The sequence below is a fragment of the Nelusetta ayraudi genome, unplaced genomic scaffold (assembly GCF_046127955.1).
Source record: "Nelusetta ayraudi isolate G7.1 ecotype Tasmania unplaced genomic scaffold, CSIRO-AGI_Nayr_v1 ptg000022l, whole genome shotgun sequence".
Lineage (NCBI taxonomy): Eukaryota > Metazoa > Chordata > Actinopteri > Tetraodontiformes > Monacanthidae > Nelusetta > Nelusetta ayraudi.
Window position 1 is genome coordinate 3,413,637 of NW_027466072.1, and position 21,559 is coordinate 3,435,195.

Here is a 21,559-nt window from a genome sequence, read left to right on the forward strand (position 1 = left end):
TAGAGCAAATTTTTTGCATGGTGTGGGACCCTCGCTGAGCACGGGCTCAAATGTCACGTCTCTGCTCCGCGTACCTTATCTTCATCTCTTCTGCCCCTGGAGAGAGTGCCCCCCCCCCCAACCCCACCCCGCGCGCCCCGTTTTTTTTTATTTTTTTTATCATGCTGGCTGTGCGCCTTGAGCAAGCGTGTCCCCTGCGAACAGTAAAAGGAAGGATACAAGGACTGCCCACGGAAGTACCAAGTTGAGGCAGTGCTCTAAGTCGCCCATAAATTATGAGCCAGGTGTTTGGTCTGTTTGCTCCTGTGTGCCTGTTGGAAGACATCGAGGTGGCGCCTCCTCTTCCTCCTCCTCCTCCTTCTCCTCTCCTCCGTCTCTCACCTCTCCCTGGGGTGTGTCTATGGCCTCTCTCCTCTCCTCTCCTCTCCTCTCTTCGCTGCCTGTGCGCGCGGGCGCGCGAGAGAGTGTATGCGCGGCGCGCGCTGCTGTTGCCGCCGCCTCCTCCCCTCTGCCTCCTATCTGCATCTGCTGCAGAGCTTAGCCAACACGCATCTCTGTCTCTCGCTGCCTGCAAGCTTTCCACCCGCCTCGATCTCCCCCTTCCTCTATCTCGCTTCGGAGAAGAACTGTTCACTGTCTTCATTTTTAAAATATATAATTTTTTTTCACGCGGACGAGGCAGTGGACTCGTCACACCTTCACGACCGCGCGGAGTCCTGGGGAAGAGAGAGAGAGAGAGAGAGAGAGAGAGAGAGAGAGAGACGGGCCAGTCAGTAGTCGTCACTTTGGAGCAGGGAGGACGGCGGGGAGACGCCGGATGGGTTTGGAGCCGCTGAAAGCCACATCACTCAGCGCGGATTGAGCCAAAGCAGCCTCTCCACCTCCACCTCCTCCTCCCGCATCCCTCCATCCTCTCTGTCTGCAGCCTCCAAGAACAGCCGCCGCATCATTTTTTCCCTCCTCCTGCTTCCAGAGAGCAGCAGCAGCAGCAGCCCGCTCCCTCCCTCCCTCCGCTCTCCACACACCCCCCTTTTTTCTTGCCGCCTGCACCACTGTGGGAATGCAGCGAAGGTAAACCAATCTTCGGCGCTCCCTGCTTCTTCTTCTTCTTCTTCTTCTTCTTCTCCTTCTTTTTTTTTTTAAACGATCCTTCCTCCTCCGTACTCTCCGCCTGCATCACAAACGCCGCCGGATCCGTCGTCGCAGCGGACTGCAGACACCTCCGGAGACGCACGGCTGTCACTTTTGGAGCTGCGGGGGGATAATCAGTAGTTGGGTGGTCCTGCTGGCAGGGGATCGGGCTCGGATCATCTGGATGTAGCTGGTTCCCTTCGGACTCGCCCCACACACAGAATACCGTCTCACTGGCGGATCATTTCACATCGCCCCCCTCCTCCTCATCACCACCACCACCACCACCAGCAGCAGCAGAACCCCTCCCTCACAGCGTCGCTTCAGTTTCGGTGGATTTTCATCGCCGCCCTCCACCCCCACTCCCACCCGCCTCATCCGGATTACCGGGACTCGGAGTGACCAAGAAAGGGTGGCCGGCCATGGAGGACCGGGGCGCTGTTTGAGGTTGGAATCAAACTTAAGGCTGCCAAGAGAGGAGGGGGGGGGGGGGGAAGGATCTCTGAGCGCGAAGAGGGAGAATAGAGGCTTCTCTGGCCAATGCACAGAAGGTCAGCTGGACTCAAGTGAACCCTGGGAGAGAATTAAGGGACAGTCGCCAGCTTTTCATTGGTTGGAGGAACCCTTTGCGCCCGATAATCAACTGATTGGAAAAGCCTGCTGCTGCTGCCGTCGCTGCCTGGCTTTTTGGTGGACGCCCGCACACATATACATGGATTAACAGCATCGGCCGGAGACGGATCGATTTCCTTCTGCGTAATACATACTCTTTTAATTTTCCAAAAAGGAACCACAGCGGGGGAAAGAAAAGAAAATGAGAAAATAATCGTCGTTCTTTTTTTTTCTTTTTTTTTAACGAGTGCGCAGCAGAGCCTCCAGGGATTTATCTCCGCAACTCCCTCACCTGTGCAGAACCTGTGAGCTGTCTGTCTGCCGGTGTGTGCGGAATATGCGTGCAAGCGCGCGCACGCGCCCGATTCAAATGCCCGTCAATGAGAGTGGATAGATTTCACTGGCTTGTGCGTGTGTGCGTGCGCGCGCCTGTACTTGCTTCGCTTCTAATTGGTAGTAGGCTACGTGACTGCGAGTGATTGTGTTCCGTGCGTGGGAGTGCGCGTGTGTGTACATCAGCTTAATGGTGCAGGGTTTCCTTCATTTTTTTTCTTCCTTTTTTTGCATGTGTGTGTCTGTGCATGTCGGTGTGTGTAACGGCTACTGAAGATGCCCGCCGCCGTTCTCCTGTGTGATCTGGCCGCCCGCCCCGTGTGGCGGCTGCTGTGAGTTGAGGGTGCCATCGTTTTCCAACACCCCACCACCGGGACGGACAGCTCCGGCAGGATGAGCGATCGTTCGGGCACGAGCGCCTTGACGCCCATGACACTGGAGGAGCCGGGGGCCGAGCAGGCGTCCCCCAGAGCGCCGGGCCCCCTCCGCTGCGGCCCCTGCGCCGTGTGGCCCCGGCAGCAGACGTGGCTGTGCGCCGTGCCGCTGGTAATGGGTTTCGTGGGACTGGGACTTAGTCTTATGCTGCTGAAATGGATTGTGGTCGGGTCGGTCCAAGACTACGTCCCCACTGATCTGGTCGATCCGAAAGGTAGCATTGGACAGGACCCCATCTTCCTCTCCAAACCCAGTGCCATGCCCAAGGGGCCCGACACTGCCACGGCCACGACCACTCTAGTTGCCTCCACCACGGCCTCGGTGTCCACCACCACTCCGCTGGCGGCGGACGGTACCGCTCCGGTGCCCAGGACTCGAACTGGACCGCCGGCAAACCACTCAGCCAACGGCAGCGCAGCTAGTGGAGATACCAACCGGGCCCCACACCTTCACAACCGCGTGGGCTCCCGTACCGGTGGCGGCGGGACTGCGGTCACTATCTCCACGACACGTGCAAGTCGTCTCACTCCGCCGCCCGGCGCCAAGGAGGGCACCCCTCGCAGCACGGTCCGGAAAGGGAGCAGCGCCAGTAACGGACGTAATGGCGCCGGCAACTCCAAGCCAGGACAGACATCTGCTAGCTTCACCACCACGGCACCCACCACCACCACTACGGCTACCGTCAAGACCGTTGGCAAGGCTCACCCGACCACGTCCCAGCCGGCGGCTCCGGTGAAGCCCACATCACGGTGGAATCACGGGCGCCCAGGAAAGGGGCCAGCAACTCGTCCACACCATCGCTTCCGAACGCGTAAGTCCACCTTCTGATCCTATGACGTGTGTGAAAAGCTGCAGCCATGCAGGGGTTAACTTGATGAGTGTTTTGCAAGAGCTTTGGCAGTGACTCTGTTGCCCCAAAACCTGCGTACCGCCCATTAAATGTTTCTCAGGGTAACACACAAAAAAGTCCTCTAGTCTCTGACGTGCTTGGGTATGACACATGGTCTGAGAATATAAATGCTTTCCTTTTATATCCACACAGGATGTAGACTCTCCAGCAGCTTAGCATTAATCGTATTCATTAGCACAGACAGATATCAGGGGGATATTCTCAGTGATTTCACCCCTCTCGTCTTTATCTTTTACTTGTGCATTAATCTGATATGAATCTTACCTCCGGAGGAGTTTCCACCGCTTCCCCCTCTCCCCTCCGCACATGCTGAGTTCCATTTAGTGGTGTTTATTTTGGCATTTGTTGGTAGTCTTTGTGCTATTTGTGCCACAAAAGAAAGCACTGCATTTTTGTGCGGTGGAAACCAATTGAAGGAGTCGAAACAGTACAAATGCAACCTCCCGTCAAAAGGAACTAGATAAAGTGAGGCCAAGGATGCCATTTAGACGAGAGAATCTCGAAGGCATTATGTCACAGGCAGTGTTTTCACACTGCAGGGACAGCAAGTAAGCAAGCAAGAAGTAGGTGGAGAGGAAGAAGAAGTGGATGGAAAAAAAAATGGCCCAGAAAATATTGAAAAGAAGGGTAAAAGTGCTTCCCGGGGACAACGCAGAACTAAAGAGGGTGGAAGTAAGACGGGTGAGGAGGCAGGGAGCTCAGTCAAGGAGCAGCCAGTCGGAATGGGAGTGGAGAAAGATGGCAGATGGAGCGGGCCCTGCCAGGGAAAGGCTGGAAGGAGGTTCGGGGTATGAAGCGGGGACCAGGCGTGAGTCTTGCACATCTTGCATTTATGTAAAGAAGGTGGGCTTGTCAATCGCTCATGCATGCCCTTAGCATCCCGAGGTAATTCCTCAGACGCGGGGTGGGGTCGGAACGCTAGCGTTGCTGTGATTACTGGCTGTTTCGCTCAAATTTCTGCTTGTTTTTTTTATGACGCTTGTTTTCTCCAGCTGCATTTCCCTGAGCTCGCTGTTGTCGGGTTTCCTCTGAGAAACGCTCCTGCTCAACGGTGCTAAGTTGAACAAAGTCGGATCATGGGAGTCGCTGCGGTCCTCTAGAGGTCAAAATAAAACAAAACGAACCAAAAAAAAAAAAAGGCTGAAAAATGATTCCTATATTTTGCCACATTTCTAGTATAGATTGTGTGTGGAGCTCAGTTCCGGCCGACTTCATAATATCCTCCTGTTCATCAGCCCGACACCCGTCACTGGCATCGATTCCGGCGGCAAGCAGTGATCAAGTGACACAATTTTCTCCCTTCACAACCTCGGGGCAAAATATTTTCAGTGTAGCAACTTGGACATTAGATATTAGACCATTTGTGCTCAGCTGAAAATAACCTTTTTTTTTCTTCCCCGTTTGAGGGCAAACGTTACCTGCATGAAATAGAAGGACTGTGGCGGTTGGTTTTGGAGGCTATAGAAATGCATATCGACTGGGCGACAAGGAGTCATGGAGGAGAGAACTGACAAACAGCTGGAAGCTGCTGTTCCTTCCGGGCATCAGCCCTCCCCTTTTCCTGCATCCTTGCATCTGTTTTTTCCCCTTTTTTGCAAGGTCATTGCTTCTGAGCTAAACATTAAAGGGACAGTTTTCTCTCTAAAAAAAAAATTGAAATTACGCTCACTTATCGGTCATCCTGATTCGGCTGGAGGCCCCGCTGGTGTTTTCTAATCCCAGAGTTATAACAGTTCCAGGCCGATGACTCCAATGTGCGAGAAGACAACAGATGAAAAACATACTATGACACCATGCTGCTCTGTTGGTGCCATCCGAGTGTTGGGGGAGATGCGCCAGTCCAATTTGTTTCAAGATGGCAACATCCACACTCTTTTTTTATGATATTTTTATTTTTTTTTTATTCAGTATCAGCTGCAGCCTTCCAGGCAGGAACATGTGGACATATGGGGACTGTTTTGAATTTTTACTGGCAACTTCTTCCATCAACACAGCCGTTTAGTGATCAATAGGTGCCATTTCAGTTTTGGCCGAACAACCCCTTAAAGTCAAAGCTTCCCAAAACGACGTAGGAGCCATATAGATTATGCTGCGCACAGAGGGGAGAGCAGGGGAGCATTTTTGGTCCACTTGATGGATTTCTATGGTCTGTTAGCAGTCGTGACATGTGATCTTGTGGCCGTCACCCCTATCGAAATCCTTTGAGGCTCAGCGAAAGGGATCAATAAGAGGCCCAGTGAACCAAGATCAAGTTTGCCCCAAAACATCAACGATGTCATAAAACACAGCGCGCCCTAGTGGTCAAAAGTGGTGATGGTAGCGGTGTTTCTGAAACATTCCGGAATTTTGACGCTGCAACATTCTATGGAAACATTTGCAGCTTCATCATGATGCCCCCTGACAGTTCTTTAACACTGAGCTCCAGCCCTCGTTAATGATTTAGTGAGGTTTGAACAGCTTAGAGTCATTTTCAATTACGGGCTGCTTTTAAAAATCTGTCCATGTTTTCTTTTTCCCCATTAATGAGTGCAGACTGAGACATCTGAGGCCAGAGAAAGACTCAATCAGATACCCGTGTTGCCCCACGAAGCAGTCAAGAATCGCCGTCCGCATGTTTCCCCGCATCTTAATTGCAAAGTTCAGCTTGTCAACTTGGGATTGAAAGAATGCGACTGAATTCAGCGGTTGGACCCTGGGCTAGCAAACAAGCTTATTCTCGTATAAATTTGCCAGCTCGATTTGCTGCATTAACATAATTGTGTGTGTGTGTGTGTGTGTGTGTGTGTGTGTGTGTGTGTGTGTGTGTGTGTGTGTGTGTGTGTGTGTGTGTGTGTGTGTGTGTGTGTGTGTGTGATTCACCGGTTCATGGGATATAGTCTAAAACGGGCCATTAGCCATTCGAAACAGACCATTTAAGCATCAAAATATCAGTCAGATTTTCTAAATAATTTGATTTTACGGCGCATCGAGCCAATCTCTGTGTTTTTTTTGTTTTTTTTTTGAATAGTCAAATATCAGGAACTGTGTGGTTATTTTCAATCTGCCGCCACCGGTTATTCAATAAAAAGGCAACAAGGCTGAATTGAAGGTGGTCCCGGTGCCAGATTATTCTCGCCCGCAGTTAGTTTTGCTACCGTTGCAGCGGCTTTAAATATGGAAATATTTGCTCAGCTGTGTGCTTCTCCGCTATTATGTAAAGAGCAGCATCGATGCACTGGAGGGCAAAACACACTTTTCTCATGCAGCCAGCTCAGGAGTTTTCTGGGATGCGGCTCCTTTTCGTCGCTGCATCAACTTTTGCTTTTGATGGCGTGTCAAGTCGTGACATCTGGGGCTGCTGAGGAAAAAAAACAACAACGCTGCGTTTAGGTGAGTTTGTCTTAAACAAAGACGGGTGAAACCTCAGGTTTTTACCCCGACTGGTTTGCTAAATGCCGCCGCCGCTCTGCACGGTTTCAGATTCCGTTGCGATTCCTCTTCCCGAGGAATGCTTTCCTCCACCTTCTCGTCTTCTGACTGCCTTCCACCGTCCTGTCGACTATTATCTCCCCTTCACCGCTCCACATTGTTTCCCTCCGTCTATTTTTGCTCTCCTCAACACGCACATCCCCCCACACCCCCCCTTCCTCAAATCTCCTTTCACGTGCAGCATCCATCCTGTCGCACTGAGCATGTGGGCCAAGGCGGGAAACAACTGGCACACTTCTCTACACAAAGACATGCATGTAGTTGTGTGTGTGTGTGTGTGTGTGTGTGTGTGTGTGTGTGTGTGTGTGTGTGTGTGTGTGTGTGTGTGTGTGTGTGTGTGTGTGTGTGTGTGTGTGTGTGTGTGTGTGTGTGTGTGTGTGTGCTAATACTCATAAATCTGTCATGTCTTTTTTTCCCCCCACGTCTCTACGAGGCCATTATGAATCCGCCTACCCCCCCTCCCCCCACCCCTACCTCTCCTTCTTCCCCCCCCCATTGCCTCAGAAGTTGGGAACTAGCAGGGAAGCGGCGGAGCAGCGCAGCACAATGAAAGCCTGTTTGGAAGCCGTGGGGCGCTGCGCTGGCTCCGGGCCCGCTTCACTCTCTCCACGGATGTAGGAAAATCTTCCTCAGTGAAGTGTGTTTGTCATTCCGAGCACACGGCGCTCGCCTGATTCCAGGCTCGTGAGTCACCGGCGAAGTTGATATTTATTTATTTGTGTTTTGCTGTGTTTTTTTGGCTTGTTTTTTTGTTAAGGGCGAGCGATTCAAAGGTTGCTCGGCATGAATCGAGGGCCGTGTTCCCTCGGTCAGGGGGGTAAACCGAGATTTATCAGTGTAGGAGCCGTTGGGGGGGCGGAATGGCTATTAGTGCCGGAGGAGGCGGAGCTGCACGTCGAGGCACCTGTCAATCAAACTCTGCCGCCGACTCTGGATGCACGGCACACGACACAGACACGCGGAATATAAAACAGGATGGAAGAAAAAAATGAAAATTGGAACACGATGACGGGTGGACAGGTTGAATATAATCAATAAATGCAATCAATTCACACCTGACACGTGCAACCCCCCACCCCCGCAAAACGCAGCATTTCTGAGTCTTGCCAGCGTTTTAACGCGCCGCCGTTGGTCTCCTCAGCGTTTCCATAGATGATTCAACCTCTGTCTCTTTACTTATTTACGACACGTAGAGGGCCGATGGATTATTTAGCTACATTCAAAGCTGACGGCTGATGGCCGAGGGCAAGTTAAAACCATGATAAGCATCCATAAGGAATGTGAGAAGAAAGAAAGCAGAAAAGTCCCGCATTTACACGAAAGTTGTCCTCAAAAAACCCCAAACGAATTGATGTTTATTCCTCCTTCTCCCTCTCTTACCCCATCTCTCTCTCTCTCTCTCTCTCTCTCACTCACTCGCTTATTTCTTGTGTTTTGGGTTGTTTTTATTTGTTTGGTTATTTATTTGTGTATATATATGTATATATGTATGTATGTTTTGGGCTGTACACCGGTGCAGGGCCAGCCAAGCGTGTGAAGGGGATTAAAAACACAAATATATAAATCCAGCCGCTCTCTCTCTCGCTCTGCCTCTCTCTCTCTCTCTCTCTCTGCCTCTCTCTCTCTCTCTCTCTCTCTGCCTCTCTCCAGGGAGGTCAGGCTCAGATTAGCCGGCAAGCCTCTGAGGCCCCTCTGTCTCTCCTGAGACACGCCGCGCTTGTTCGCCCACTCCGCCCCCGCCACCCCCATACACTGTGTGTGTGTGTGTGTGTACAGCTGCAGTCCAAGTCTGTGAGCAAAGCCGTCACACCTGAGCTTCCGCCGTATATTTATGTTTTTTTTGGCTCTGGGTTACTGGGGGATGCGTTAATCCGGAGAGTTCTGCGGTCTCGGCATGTGACTCACAGATCGACAGGCAGGTATGTCCCCGACACCTTCGCCAGCCGCGGGGGGGAGCCTCTGCATGGCGCAATTCTGATGTAAACATATTCAGCAACGCTTTCAAAGATTGATACTTTCAAAGGATTTCTTTTACCCCGTCTTTTCGCTCTTGAAATAGTGCCAGAGGCTGTCAGTCACTCTCGATCTGATATTTATATATTTATACACACACACATATATATCTATCTATCTTTATGTATATATATATATATATTTTTTTTTTTAACTGAGGAAATTCCTTTTTTGACAGCACAACTGCGATACAGTCGTGCCGTCTTCTGAAATCTCGTCGTAGTGGTTCTAAAAAAAAAAAAAAAAAAAAAAATCTAAATTATTTAAGATCAATGTCGAGTTTTTAATCCAGCATCCACGGTCGTTTCAATACCATGAGCAGAAATTATTTATACTGGTTTCGTCAGGGGTGTGTGTGGGAGGGGGCGGAGGTAGAGGGGTCCTGAGCAAATCTGCCTGTAGCTACACTGCAGCAGCCATTGTAATCCATCTGATGTGCTGTCTGCGGCTCCTGCCAGTGAACTCGCACGCGGCCAAAAAAAAACAAAAAAAATCAAGATGTAAAACCCTTGAAACGTAAGGAAAAAAAATGAATAAATAAGCAGCTTTGGCAGAGCAACCGCATCTCTTCCTGAACGCAAAGCATCCAGGCGGCAGGGCCAACAAAAAAATGCCGCCGCATATTTGTCACAAACAAATGATTCCAACTTGCGGATCACTTGCAGCGGAAGCCGGCGGTGACACTTGACACCGCTGAGCAGCGCAATTACAAAGCGGAATACATCAGTGCGTTCGGCGGTGTGGGGGAGGGACGGGGAAAAGGGAGGAGGGGGTTGCAAACCATCCCGGAGTGACGGCTCGGCAACCGGCTCTGAAATCTTTTTTTTCGGGCAATTGATCCCCGTGGCTTTTCCGTGGCTGGTGCTGCGCTCTCACCCAGTGAACCTCACGGAATCAATAAGGAAGCTGAGAGGGGGGGGAGGGGGAGGGAGGGAAGTCCCAAGCTGGGAGAAGGAAGGAGCGAGTAGGAGGATGAAAATAGATTGTGTTGGATACAAAAGGAGAGAAGTAGGGGGAGATGGAGGGGTGAAGAATGGAGGGGGGGGGGTGGCATTATTTGCGGCTGCCGAGCGTCAAAAACCATCAGCGCTCGCTGCGGCAGGCAGAGGGAGCCGCCTCGCGAAAAAGTAAAGGCGCATTCCCGTGAATGAGCCGCGGCGAGACACTTCACATCTCGCCAGCCATCACTCCACCCGCTCCATTGTTATCTCTCTCATTTTAATGCAGATTGCCCCGGAGGTATCATTTGAGTGTTGGAGTGTTTCGCTTTGAGGCCGCCTGCCTGCCTGCCTGCCGCTCGCCCGCGCCTACATGGTTTTATCTGCGTGGAGCCGAGTGGAAAATGGCCCTGCGATGCCGTGGGAGGTTATCAATCTGTGATGTGATATTATGGATTAAACGGGCATTGTTTATGCATGCGCGCCTGTGCGGGTCTCTGTCTCTCTCTGTCTCTCTCTGTCTCTCTGTCTCTCTCTGTCTCTGTCTCTCTCTCTTTCTCTCTCTTTCTCTGTCTCTCTCTCTCTCTGTGTCTCTGTCTCTGTCTCTGTCTCTCTCTCTCTCTGTCTCTCTCTCTCTCTCTCTGTCTCTTTCCCTCTCTTTCTCTCTCTGTCTCTCTCTCTCTCTGTGTCTCTGTCTCTGTCTCTGTCTCTCTCTCTCTCTGTCTCTCTCTCTCTCTCTCTCTCTCTGTGTCAGATCATGTCAGACCTCTGGAGAAATTGTGTTGAGCTGCTTCAGGTGCTAATAAAAAACATGAAATGAAACTAAGTGCAATAATTACACATTAGGAAGCAAAGCATCTCACTTCAAAATGGTGATGTAAAATCACACACAAACGCTGAATTTCTTCATCATCATCATTAGCGTATTTAACGCTTTATCTCTTCAAGTTTGGACTATAAGTAAAAAAAGTAGTCAGTAAAAGTAAAAAAACAAAATAAAAAGTATTTTTTAAAATCTATTTAGTGATCAAAATGAGGTCACACAGACACCCACATGAGGGTTTCTGTTTGACCCGATGACCTTTCTAACCTCGTGCTCCCAGCGGTCCCTCGGCCTTGCGGCGACAACTTTGACGTAGCGGCCAAATCGTGCGGTTTTAGTTTTTCGGCCCTGAGGAAGTGGCGGCTTTTTGGCAGCAGCTGCAGCAGCTCTTACCGTGGCTGTCGTTTGTCCGTTTCATTGGTTGGGGTTCCGCTGCTAACGCACGTCGTTCTGGAAAAACCAACCGTTAAATCCATTAAAAGTCAGCGTTTCCTGTTCACTTTCAAGGTGAGATCCCCCCCTTTAACTCACTCCTCCAATCCCCCCCGTGGTGCCGACCTTCACATTAGAGACCTTCAGTCGGAGTCGTGGAGGCTTTCCAGCCGGTCTGCCTTTCGCTGAGGCTGCACATCACGGCTGTGGGGCTGCAGAGTGATGCGTTAACCATCTCACTGGTTTCAAACTGGCCTTTTAGTCCCTTCAGTCCAGTTTCTTCAGCAGAGGCCCCATGAAAGACTGCGAGACCCCGAGGATCCTGCAGCGTCACTGCCTCTGTGAGGTGACTGGTTTCAGTGTGATAGCCATGTGGTCTCTAGAAACTGGGTCCTCGGTGGCGTCTTCTGCCATCCCTACATGTATTATATATCACAAGTGCGAAATAGCAGCTAACGGTTTCGACACGCCGAACCTTTGAGCTGCCACTTAAACAAGCAACGCTTCAAAGTCAGTGAGTCAAATCATTTTTTTGTTGTTTTGGTCAGCGAGCACAACCAGAGTGAAACTTAATGAAGTGGAAAAGGAATATTGCATTTCTTCTCAGAGTTATTGGCTTAAACACAGTGACACAGTGTTTATGTGTATCCCAGTAGGACTTGCTCGGTACAGAAGACACAGGCGTCTCAAGATCTGGAAAATACTGCAAATTCTTTTGGCCCCCTCTTCTTTATTGTCATATTGTGGTTTGGGCCACTGAACCTCCCCTTAAGGTTAATCAGTGATACAAGTCATAAATGCCTCTGTGTTCTTCTCACATTGTTTCCTTCACTTCCAGATTCTAAAACTTAAAATAAATAAATAAATAAAAAATAAATAAAAACATCACCGAGTCCCGAAATGAAATGTTGCCTTGTATGTGATGAGCAGCATTGATATATTGGGCTCCTGTAGCAAGTTAGCCTGACATGCAATCTTCTCGGTCTCCACCTTAACATCACGCTCATTGTGAATCAGGCTCGTAGCTCTTTGCGTTGAATGCAGGTTCATAATGTCCTCATTATTATGGCCATTTTAAAGTGTTTGGAAAAAATATTATATAAAAAATTATAAGTGACACTGGACCTGGACAGCTGGGGTTTTGCTGCATTCAGGTGAAGCCAGTGCCAGGATGGCTGGCCAAGAACAGGGCGGCGGCTCATTAGCATCCTGGACCTTCATCACAGAGCTTCTGCAGCTTTCAGTTGCAGCGTCGCCACATTGATCGTCAACTTGAGCCTCGCAGGCACCGCGGCTGTATCCTCTTCCGTCGCTTCATTGACGGAGCCTGAACCACAGCCATGGCAGTAACCCTAACCCTGACCTTTGGCGACCTTACGACCAACCAAACGCTAAGAGGACTCCAAAAAAAACAAAAACGCCACCTCCTCTCCGTCCCCGTGGCTCTGAGGCTCGACGGGATTTCCACTGGTGTGAAGTCGATGCTTTGAGGCGACATGACAGCTGGAAACCGTTTTCAAAATGTTGCCGTGCTGGAAAAAAAAAGAGATCAATCGACCCTCTTTAGTTTCTCCTGTTCTTCTAAGTGTCCCGTCGCAGGGTGTTTCTTCGCTAACGCACGGCGGCGCTTCCCTCCCGCCTCCTCGCGTGCTCACGTGCCGGCGTAACTCATGAACTTTTATTTAATGCTTGCGAGTGTCGGTGCAGTCGGAGGAGGCAGCCAGGGGAGTCGTAGAGGCGAGGAGGGGAAAGCTCGCCTAAGTACTGTAAATACTGACTGAGGCCATCTTAGGGATTCTTAATGTCACCGTGTGATTTACGTAGACAAAATGTCCACCGGGAGGCGGCAGGGAGGAGAAGAAGAGGAAGGAGAGAGATAGAGATAGAGAGAGATAGAAAGAGAGAGAGAGAGCGGTCGGGGTGGGCTGAAATATTAATGGCCGAGAAGAGAGAGACATGTGGAATGTGTGTTTCCGGAAGTGTGAATAATGGATGAAGCTTCCCCTTTATAAAGTGCCGGAGATGTCCCGCGCTCACTGGCCTAATGGCAGCGGTACGAGGCTTTTCTGCCCTTCAAAAGATTCTCCCCCCCCGGCCCGAGGCGGCAGCCTTTTTGTAAACTCCCCGAAACCGATCGGCAGCGTTTGAAATTCACGCCCAGCATCTCACCCACTTCCCTCCCTCCCGCCCTTCCTCCACCCCCCACCCCCTCCCTCCATCCCTCCCTCGAATGAGGCCCAGAGTTTATGGTTGGCAATGTTCCCATGGAGAAATCAAGGTGTTCTCAGCCCAGGGAAAGAAATAATCCTAATTGAAGGTAAACTGCGGAATCATTATTGTCTCTCCGAGCACGACTCCCCTCACTTTATGCCTTTTTGAAGCCGGGAAGAAACCGGGGAGGCTCCTAACGGCGCTGTCGATGGGCGTGCGCTGGGAGGGCGCTCGCTAATTTCCTTATTTTAATCACAAGCCATCACGCCCACTTACCCACGACTCTACCGCTGTGATTTTTCATTTTCAGCCTGTTTTGGAGGGAAAAACCCCGACTGTCCACTAGGCCACCTGCTCATCCATTCATTTATGGATGCAAGATGTGCGGGCAGCTTCAGGGGCCTCTGAAGTTCACAGTCCACAGTCGTGTCTGATCCCAGAGATTCCTATGTTAAGCTGCAGAGATCCTGGAGGTGGCGCTGGATCAGTCTGCAAGGGAACGATGAGGAAAGGACGACAGAGGGAAACTGGCGTGTGTGTGTGTGTGTGTGTGTGTGTGTGTGTGTGTGTGTGTGTGTGTGTGTGTGTGTGTGTGTGTGTGTGTGTGTGTGTGTGTGTGTGTGTGTGTGTGTGTGTTCAATCAATTCCCCAGTAGGGAAAACTTCTGCTTGTCTCACCTTTCTAAAATTGTGTGTAAAAGTTCTGGTAATTGGCTCTGTGATGCCACAAAGGACACTTCTATAACTCTTTGTGTGACTGATGTTTAACTTCAGTGTTAAATTCACGGTTAAAGGTCCAGTACTTTCCAAACTTCCCTTCACTAATGTTCTACCCTGTCGGTGATCAGAACTCGTCATTTACTATGCTGAGATGTTGAAGTTCTCAACTGAATGTTGGCTCCGCCTAACGAGAACACGTTGCTTTTGTCCTCTTCCGAACGTGACAAGAGGTCCAACTAGCTTCAGATTTACTGCAATACATTGTTTTGACATCAGGCTGTAAACACAGGGCTTTATTAGGGAGTTTATTAGAAGTACTTGGTGCAGTGTTTCTCCACTGCAGTCTGAGAAGAAAAATAGAGTTGGTTTAATGTGGGAGTTGGAGGAAAAGACCTTCAACTCAATTTGACTATTGGTAAATAAATTTGTTGGAGAAATTTTTTAACACTTTCTCCATTGTTGGAAAATCTGATTCTTCTTTGTTTTTTGCACCTTCCAAATCATTTTTAGCGGGAGGCTAAAACAACAATTTCCCCAATTTCTGCTGTAAACTGTAATAGAAAAAAAACAACTTTGGAATGCTAAATATTCCCTCCCCCTGGAGAACTACAGAGTTCCCTGCTTGATTGACCCTGCGACGTTGCCAAGAGGGGTAAAATAAAGTTGGCAAAATTGCTTCAACACTGGAACCTTACGCGTGGCTCCATTTTTATTGGAGGCGTCGCGGCTGCAGAGGCTCCACAGAACCTTCATTAACCGTGACGAGAGCCTCGTACCCTTCAAAGCAACATATCAAAGCTTTTTTTTTTTTTTCCTTTTTCTTTATAACAAGGGCTCATGAAAGAAGAGCAACGGTATTAAAATTCGAAACACACGCACACGGATTGGCCATTAGTCATTTTGCGTTTAATAGCATTTGCTTTTCTTTTTTTTGACAAATTAATATTCACAGGCAACTATTCTCAGAGAAATAATCTTAGTCACAGTCTGACACAGAGTTAATTTAAAACCTGCACTCATCCCTTTTGGCGTGGAAGCAAACCCGCCCCGGCAGCAACTCCCCAGTTGTACTTTAATTCCTTCAAAGTTTTTTTTTTTTTGCATTTTTTCCCCCTCTCTTTCATGTATTTGCTCACGCTCCTCTTCTGGATTGGTGGTGTGTGGTGCGCGATGCCTCACCGTGCAGCCGCAACTTTTTTTAAAAAAATTATTATAAATTCATTTTTTGCACACGGCATCATCTGGGAAGATGACGAGGCCGCAGGAGGAAGTGTGGACTGCGGAGGCCGAGGCGCTCGGACTGATTCAGTGCTGCGTGTGGCTCGCTGCCACCCCCGGCGACGGGGAAATGTGCCACGGCAGCCTGGCTGGGATGAAGAGGCTAGTGGAGGTGGAGATGGAGGTCACCTCTCCTCCTCCCCTCCCCCTTGCTCCCTCCATCCCACTATCGTTCACGGATCTATACTTAGCCTCGCCTTTCTTCTCCTCTCGTCCTCTATTTTGAGGCAGCCGGCTTCGTCCTGCCTTCCTGCTCGTCTTTTGCGGGCTTCCCTTCAAACACCTCACATATCTCGCCTCACGACGGTGGCCAATGAAGGCTTTTATCTCGGCGGCGGGTTTTGGTCGGGGGGGGGGGTTCGCAGGTGGAGATAAGAGTGTCGTTCATCATTTCGTATAAGCCGCCGTCATGGCTTCCTGAGACAAATTCAAAAGGAAATAGGACGGCGAACTCTCCAGACCGTCTCTATTATCGCCATCAGTAATGATGCTTTTTTTTTTTTCCTAGCAGAGGCCTCTGAAACTCTTTTTACTGTAGAGCAGTAAAATATGCAGCGAGCTCAGTCGTTTCTGTAGACGTCAAATGGAATTAATAAAGCATCTGTGATTTTTATTCGAGTTACATTTCAAGGTGAGACTCGTCAGATTGGCAAAAATGCACAATGGGAGGGTTTAGCTTATTCACCTCAGAGTAAAAATTCTGAAATCTTTGAAGCATGATTTTCACAAGTTTGCTGTTTTTACCTCTGAAGTCCCGACTCTGAGTAAAGCCTCCCTGTTCTCCCCTCCCACATGGAGCTCTCAAACGCGACTTTAACGGCAACCAAACGCTGCCGGAGCCGCTGCTGCCTGTGGAATTTTGAATCACTCTTTGAGATACAGAGGGGAGGGACTCAGTCCATGAAGAAAAATCCCTTCATACGTAACGGAAAAGCCTTATCGGAGACTCGCTGTGCTATTACTGGCCCATGATGAGGAGATGCCGGGTAGCTTGTGGTGCTGCGTTTGAGTTACTTTCCTCCCGAAGGTCGTTGTTATTGACCCTGTAACGTTCCTCCTGCTCGGCTCCTCCTCTCCTAAAAGGAAAGGAGGCCGACGGATTCCACTTCCAGTTCGGCGACAAGGTTCTGGTTTTCCGCGAGACGGCCGAAGTGCCTCTTCGAAGACGTCTGGCTCCACGTGTCATTAGGAGCTCATTTTTTAATGTCCTTTAAATTGTGCGTAAAGCTCTAAGTGGCTGATTACGGGCTCTGAAATGTGGGTGCCCGGCTGGTTTTATGCATTTCCACCATCAGGCTGATCGTGGAGCCCTTGGATGTAGGGGAGCAGGAAATTAAAATTAAAAATGCATTAAAGGAGGCCTATCTCCAAATATACTGGGGAAGGGAATTCAGCGGGACAGCTTTGCCTTCACCCTTCATTTAACTTTTATTGGCTTTTTTTTTCCTAGTGATGCAGTCGAGACCTTAACTAAGACCAAGGCGCTGTTGAGATCCGCGGGTAACAAACCCTAGACTGAGCCAAGAGTCAGGCAGCAACAAGTATAGCTTTGGTTGCATTTGAAGAAGAGTGTGTGACAATAATAATGACGCTCCACCAGGACCCGCTTGCCAGGGATTTGAAATCCTCTCGAGCCCAAAACAAGAACAAGAGTGTCGAGGCTAAGACCAAACCAGTCTTCTGGACTGCAACAGTATCAGCATCAGTAACAGTATACATGCCAACAACCTTCTTGTGTATGATACCTCAAAATGGCAAATTTATTACCTGAATCTCTTGTAGAAAACATATTTATTCTTCCTTTATTTAGAAGTCAGAATATTTTCAGTGGGTTCACAGGAAATGATGCCAGAAATGCATGAGGAACCTTCCTAGCGCCTCACCTTTCATTCCAGTAGAGCTTCCTGCCCTGTGTTGTTTGGCTGTTAGAGAGTCCTATTAGCGTCACCTGCTCACATGATGAGCAAAGTCCGGTAAATATTTGCTCCCCTCGACTTTTCAATTTCAAATGAGCGATGGCCCCCCACGCTGCAGATGAAGTTACGGCTGATGTCATTACTTCTCAGGGACTGAGACAGAAGCCCCAGGTGTGCTCATCGCCCAACTGATGAATGGTGGGGTCGGGAGGGTGAGGCAGTGGTAGTGGCGGTGAGGGGAGGCAGCCGGGAGGGTTCCCATCCTGATAATTTCCAGGTTGGTGGTGGTCGGGTGGGCGGACGCGCACGCACGCACACAGCTCGTCTGCCGGCGTAATCCGTGCATGGCAAAACCTGATCCACGGGGATAATGTCAAGTCACTCGCCCAAGATAACGAGACAAAAGCCCGAGCCGCCCGCCCCGTTGCAGAGTGTTTCATATTCCGCCTAATCTGCCATCTTACATGGCTCTCTTCTATGGATTTATCGCCTGAGCCCCTCGATTAACACTTACGTAGACGCGCTGTGTTACTTTGTGCACTTGCTGGAATAAGAAGAAGAAAACATAGAAAAGATGACGGTGGACACAGGTGGCATTTTCTCTTTCACCGCTGGCTGTGGTACCCTTTACTTTTCCTGTAAACACTGCTGCAAAAAAAAAGAAAAATAAAGAAAATAGATATGTGAGCAGAGCTGGAAGGCTGTACTTTAGAGTGGTATGTCAGTTTGGCAGAGCCGGTAGCTGTAGGAGTGCAGCAGGAGATCACAATCAAAGGGGAGAAAACACGCTTATCAGCTGTCAAGGCCCTCGAGAGGATTAGCTATTATGTTTTTTTTTGTTGTTTTTTTTAGAGGCAGCTCTGTGTCTGTCGAGTGTTTTCGCCTCACCCGCACGCTTGATTATTCACCGCGAGTTGATTGAAGAGGTGCGAGTGTTTAAAAAAAAAAAGAAAGGTTAAAAGGAAACACCTGCTGTCAACCGTCCGTTTCTCTGGAAGTAATTTTGCTAGAGAGAGTCGGAGTCCGGGAATCGAACGGCTAACCGCTGTGCTAAACTGCGAACGGGGATTTGGGAGAGCCGGTAGCTGCCTCTCCATTACCCCTAGAATTGCACAAGACCTAAATATCAAAATAAAATGAAAAACTAGTAATGGAAACACTTAAACTTGGAAAAACCTCTCAAATATTGATCAAAGGTTTTGACGCTCTCATGAGGTGGTTTTTCAGACGCGTCGATATAGAGGTATATCTTATATAAAACTGTTTACACTTTTGCGATTTTGACAGCAAACAACATCAAAATACAGATTTATACAAGGAATTAGAAAGGGAAATGAGGGAGAAGGGCTTTGAGAAGCCGTCGGCTCGCAGGATGAAATTTTACGAGAAGTACGTCTTATGCGTTTCACGCCATTCAATGGAAACACCTGCAAATCACAATTGTACTTTGTTGAAATTTTAGAAATACAGCTTTTATTTTGTGAAAAACTGTCATGGAAATGCAGCTACTGTGTCGGGTATTGGGTCCTATATTGGCACGATTTAATCTTTAGGTGGATGATTGTAGTCGATGTATGTCGACGATCCATTCAGAGGTTTGCGCTGCATGCAAGCCTGCGCTGTAGCTTAGCATTTGGCTAACTCACCATGTCCTCAAATGGGACGCGCTCTTTCAGTGTTACTCCTGTAAGACTTAGAGGGTGAGACTGTAAGTGTTGGTGAAGCCAAGGTCCACTGGGGCGGAGCTAATGCTGCGTCGTGAGGTATTATCATTTGAGGTGATCGAGGAGAGGAGAGTTTTGTGTGAAATATCTGCGGGCAGCAGTTCCTAAGCTGAGCTAACGGCCGAAAACCCAAGAGGGAGGCCGTTTCCACCCGGCGGTATTAACAACCGTTTCATTCACTGTCAACACGTCAGGACATGTATCCTCTGAGCTGCCAGCGCAACCGGGGCGACGGTGCGCTGTCTTGTTGTGATCACAGTCGATGACGCGGTGGCCCGCAGGCGCTGTCGGACCACCGTGTTAGATGAAAAAACACACAAAAGAATTACCACAAATGGACATTTAGCTACGTTGTTGAGGCTTGAGACATTGTTGAACGCTTAACTGTTACAACCAAAAACCAAAAAGTGAATCCTGAATATCCAGCAGACTGAAAGAGCATCAATCACATTAACGCCCAAAGCCTTCAGACAACTTTGTGAATTATATATCGAAGGTTTCCAAAGAAGCGGCAGCTCAGGCGTCTTTCTCCTCCCCATGCCTGTCTCTGTCTCGCCGCATTTAATCATTGATGGGGCGTCGGCAACAAGAGCCCCCCCGCCCCATAAAAATACCCATCGCGTCCGGCTTGAGAGGAACACGGCTGGGGGGGATCGGCCAGAGAAGGAACCACAGCTGATCAAGGAAAACACATCTTTTAAAACAACAAACCACAGCTTGGAAATGAACAAAACTGACATAATTCTGAGAAAGAACTTTGCGTTTCAGACAAAGTCCTGCTTCTGGACCCTTCCCCAATCCTCTGAGGTCCATATCTTTTTAATCGGGCAGGAAAGAGAAAACACCCAACTCCATTATGTGCTTTTCCGTGATGACTATTAATGCAGCGCAGCGAAAGGCTTGGGAAGTGAGTGAGACGCCGCCGCCGTCGTAAGGCACTCAAAGCGCACTCCTCTCTAAGTCGTGAGTACACTCTTTGATCCCAGCTGGAGTCGGGGATGCTTTGGGGATATGATGGAATATTTTATTGCTGTTGTGGGAAAGAAATTGGCAGGGTTGCCTCAGTGTGTCACTTTCAACCTCTCTCCTTCATATTAGGTTAAGCTTTAAAGGCTCAGCTAGGAACCCGAGTGACTATTTTGCATGTTGTTACTCCTAAAACCGTCTGTTCAACTAAAAGGCTGCGAATGCGTGCGCCTACATGTGTGTGTGCGGGCCCATCTTGAGGGTAGAGTCGAACCGGCGGGGCCGAGAGGGGTTAGTCGGGATAAGGCCGACGTCTCTGCCAGAAAGAGTCTGAGGCATTAGCCGGGTGTAATGAAGATTAAGCTGAGATAGAGGCAGCGGGAAGATTGGAGGGTCAGCGTACAAGTTCAATGTATGGAGGCCAAGTTGAGATGGATGGAGGTGAGCGCCAGCAGATTTTCCCTTTCTCAGAAGTCAGCGGCGGCGGAGATCCACATATCTGCGAGTGGCTTGTGTCAGAGCTCAATCGGATAAGGAAATAAAGTACAAGTTGTAATTCTTGACCTTCTCATGACCGTTTTGGCTTGAGAGTTTCAGTTTTTCTCTTTCTTTTTTTTCTTTCTTGTCAGCCAGTTTTCCTCCTCCTCCCTCTACAGCGACTACAAAACGTACATCACGTGTGTTTACAGCCGTCGGCTCTTATTCTCATAATGCTCCCTTCGTCTGCCGTGACGATTCATTTATGGAGCACTTTTCTTTCAATTTCGCCCAGCGCCGTGCATATAAAGCAAACGCAGCGGCGCCATTGCAGTCTGCAATAATAAGCAATCTGGTGCTTTTGCGTTGGGTCATATCCAGGGCAAGGCCATCAAACACCGGTGGCCCGTGATGTCAGAAAATAGACCCTCCCGCTTGCACTCGGGTTAATCCGCAGCAGTTGGGCCGTGCGCGCGCCGTCTGCGTCTGCGTTGCGGGTGTCGTGCACGACCGGCACACATGTGTGCCGGGAGATGCGGAAGGCAGATAGGAGGGGTGGGGGTGGAGGGGTTGGCAGATGGGTCCAGCTGTGGATCTGGTGGCCTAGATAAAGGCTCATCGCCGGCCGCCGCCACCTTCATGAGGTGCCAGCAGAACATTTAGGGTAGGTGTTAAAAGCTCCGAGGCTTTGATGGACCCTGCAGGGGGAGAGTGCTCATTAGGAGCTTCCCCCCACGTCCCCCCACACCCCCAACGCTTTTTATAAGGTCTGTAGTGAATCATGTTGAAAAATTGATCAGCTCACACGAAGCTGCCCATTAAAATTTCAGTCACATTATCAGGACTGGCCGGACTGGAGTCGCCTCCTGAACACAGGCCAACAAGCACAGAGAAAAACAAGAGCACAGAGGTTGGCAACAGTTTTTCTCCCCAAAGCTAAACTGCTGATAAATGTGTTTTTCTTTTTATTAAACATTAATTTGCTGATGTATTTTGTTGATGCACTTCCTATGTGGTTAAAGCCGTGGCTGGAGGCTCGGAATCATGTAAAATAGATCAAATCTGCAAATTCACCTAATTTTGGGGACGAGAACAACAACACACACAGCGGAAGGAAGAAATAGATACAAGTTTCTAACTGGCAACCTGTTTCCTTTAAATAAAAACAATAAA

The 21,559-nt window shown here is 49.3% G+C and overlaps 1 protein-coding gene across 1 annotated transcript in view; it reads left to right on the plus strand.

Moving 5' to 3' along the window:
• The first annotated feature begins 451 nt into the window (after positions 1 to 451).
• Positions 452 to 21,559, plus strand: part of nrg3b (neuregulin 3b) — a 214,744-nt gene continuing 193,636 nt past the window's right edge. The window contains exon 1 of the mRNA XM_076028137.1: positions 452 to 3,322. Coding sequence (XP_075884252.1) covers positions 2,470 to 3,322 — 853 coding nt within the window. The 5' untranslated portion in view covers positions 452 to 2,469. The remainder of the gene's footprint in view (positions 3,323 to 21,559) is intronic.